The sequence below is a fragment of the Vicia villosa genome, unplaced genomic scaffold (genome assembly GCF_029867415.1).
Source record: "Vicia villosa cultivar HV-30 ecotype Madison, WI unplaced genomic scaffold, Vvil1.0 ctg.002171F_1_1, whole genome shotgun sequence".
In the NCBI taxonomy this organism is placed as follows: Eukaryota; Viridiplantae; Streptophyta; class Magnoliopsida; order Fabales; family Fabaceae; genus Vicia; species Vicia villosa.
The window spans coordinates 300300-303129 of NW_026705859.1; the positions used below are offsets into that span (position 1 = coordinate 300300).

General features: G+C 40.4%; 1 protein-coding gene across 1 annotated transcript; it reads right to left on the reverse strand.

The window, feature by feature from the left end:
- Positions 1 to 805: 805 nt before the first annotated feature.
- On the reverse strand, positions 806 to 2418 carry LOC131638108 (uncharacterized). The gene is made up of 2 exons (XM_058908656.1): positions 1580 to 2418; positions 806 to 1412 (listed from the first exon to the last, which is right to left on the reverse strand). Exons 1-2 carry the CDS (start codon positions 2416 to 2418, stop codon positions 806 to 808), a joined length of 1446 nt encoding a protein of 481 aa, XP_058764639.1.
- Between the last annotated feature and the right edge of the window lie 412 nt (positions 2419 to 2830).

Sequence of the window (2830 nt, forward strand, 5' to 3'; positions counted from 1 at the left end):
TTTGTATCCCTAAATTTTTTTTGCCTAAGTCTCCTTTTTAGGTCTTGACTTAGCGGGCTTTTCTTTTGAATGATTTTATTTTTTTTGAACAACTTGTGTGACAATTGTTCAATGATTAGAGAGGAGTATGACTGCCCCACTGATGGTTCAGGAAAGACAACCGTTATGAGTTTTGAATATTCATTACTTCTTCGACATAGTGTACGAAGATAGGATACGGTTGAACCTTTGGTCGAGAATGGTTCCCATGAAATGATTCTCTTGGAAATCATATGCATTAGTCATTTTAACTGAACAACTACCCTGCCCCAGGTTTTGATTAAGGGTTTCAATTGCGTGCAGAAAGAAAACACCTACTTCTAAGGCTCAAAGGGGTTAACGAGGGATTATCATCCTTATATCTCCAGTGTTTGGGGATTTGAAAGAATGCCTGTACATCATCAACAAAGTTTTATTTGAAAGCACACTGATGCAAATTGGGTATTTTGTTTATCGTCATCCTCCAATACTTGCTTAAACAAAAGTATGGTAGAGAAAAGGAAATAGGAGAAACATAAACATAATTTTTTTCATTTTTTTTTTAGGAAACAAAATAAAATAAAAGGAAGAAAGAGTGAATACGAATGGACCAATTCAAAACTTGCATGCTCATTTCATTAATATTACCATTAAAGTTAACAATGTTCAAAAGCAAATAAACACTTAGCAAACAAGCGAAGAAACGTAAATGCAAGTGATAAAAAGTGGCTCAATGATCTGCTTTGACCCATTGGTTTTAGGAATGTTCTTGGTGTCTCAGCACTGATCATGGCATAGGACCAATATCCTTGAAAGAGAGTATCTTTTTGTCAACCAGATCTTGAACTTTTTCCTTCAGGACATTGCAATCTTCAATGGAGTGACCTGATATCCCATCGTGAAAATCACACTTGACATTTGGATTGTATTCCTTGGGAAATGGAAACTTTGCAGTTCGGGTTGGTCTGGGAGCTATTGCTTTACTCTCGATTAGATATGGCCATAGTTGAGCGTAGGTCATTGGAATTGGGTCAATGCGGCGATCCTCCTTCTGATGGTTCCTTTGAGGTTTATTCTGATTCCGTTGACGATTATGATTCTGAGCTGCATTCTGAGGAGCATTTTGTGAAGAATTATGAGGAGGAGATGCCCAAGGCTGTCGGTATGGTTGCTTGAATTGTGCGGCCGCAACATATGGATACTGATCGTATGATATGAATGGTGCTTGCTGATAAGCTAAGGGTCGGTAGAAACGTGAGTTATGAGACTCTCCACCATCAATTGCAAAAGCAATAGTTTCATCTTCCCACTTCTTCTGAAAGTTGTTTCCATATTTCTTGGTTCCAATCACGATCCAGATTCCATAATCAATCGTCCTTCTCGTACGCCTTCCTCTAGTCGCATTCCCATATTCACCATTTCAGTGAAGTCGGTTGGAGCACTTGCAACCATTTTTTCATAGTAAAATGAGCTTAGGGTCTTTAAAAACATTTTGGTCATCTTTTTTTCTTCCATAGGAGGAGAGATTTGGGCGGCAACCTCACGCCATCTTTGTGCATACTCTTTGAAAGACTCTTTCTCCTTTTGCGCCATGGCTCGGAGTTGATCTCTATCAGGAGCCATGTCGACATTATACTTGTATTGTCGAATGAACGCTTCTACAAGGTCATCAAAAGAACTGATATGAGTACTATCCAATCCCATGTACCATTTCAAAGCAGCACCAGTTAGACTATCTTGAAAATAGTGGATCAATAACTTATCATCATCAGTATGAGTGGCCATCTTTCTGCAGTACATGGTCAAATGGCTCTGAGGACACGAACTCCCTTTATACTTTTCAAAATCAGGCACTTTAAACTTGGCAGGTATTTTCACATTTGGCACAAGACACATATCATAAGCATTCTTTCCAAATGAATTCTTCCCTTTGAGGGCCTTAATCTCCTTTCGTATCTCTTGGAATTGATCTTGGAAATCATCATAAACTTCACCTCTTTCATTGGGCTCAACTTGGTAAATGGGTTCCTCAGCTTGTGGCACGGTATGTACCGGGGGTGGAATCACAGTCATTATAGGAGTAGTTTGAGCAGCTCCAGTAACAGGATGGTATCCCTCTGGCACAAAGTTGTAAGACATGCCCCCAGGGTAGCCATTAGGCATCTGATAGTGAGAGAGACCAGTGATAGGAGCCATAGAAACAGTAGCAGTAGAAACTTCGCAGATCGTAGTAGTCTGGACTTCAGTTTGTGTTTGAGTGGCACGAGGAGATGAAGGAGGTGATGGTTGATTCCGAGCAGCCACTAAGCTTTCCACCAAAGCAGTCAATCTTTCCACCCCAACTCGAAGAGTAGTTACTTCATCACGGAATTCATGATTCTCTTGTTCAAGGTCTTCCATCTTTATGTCGAGTAAGACTTCGCGTCTGATAAGGATGCCTGGGAATCAGCTTGGCGATTGATGGTGACTGGATGAAATAGACAGTTGGAATGAGGTACAAGGACAACATGGATGTATGCATGATGCAAATGATATGTCATGCAATGTGGGATGCAAAGCAAGGTAATAGAACAACCTATCGGAAGGCTCCTTAAGTTAGGATAGTTCTAAGTTCTTTACCCAAAAATCCCCTCACAAGGTTAGCTCTAGGGTTTTTGGATATAACGGTTCCTAGAGGCACCCAAGCATTATCAGAATATTGTTATGCGACAGGTGAACCATCTTATGACAAATTCATGAATATGCATCCTCTAGGCGAGGTTATTGTACCAATCATACAAGGAGTGCACCTTGGGGATCGATACATAACGTC

Bases quoted from the DNA above. Each gene is read 5' to 3' on its own strand.
- LOC131638108 (XM_058908656.1), bottom strand. From the start codon at position 2,418: ATGGAAGACCTTGAACAAGAGAATCATGAATTCCGTGATGAAGTAACT. The intron at 1,413-1,579 runs GTATGCACAAAG...GAATGCGACTAG, and splicing joins GAGAAAGAGTCTTTCAAAGA to AGGAAGGCGTACGAGAAGGA.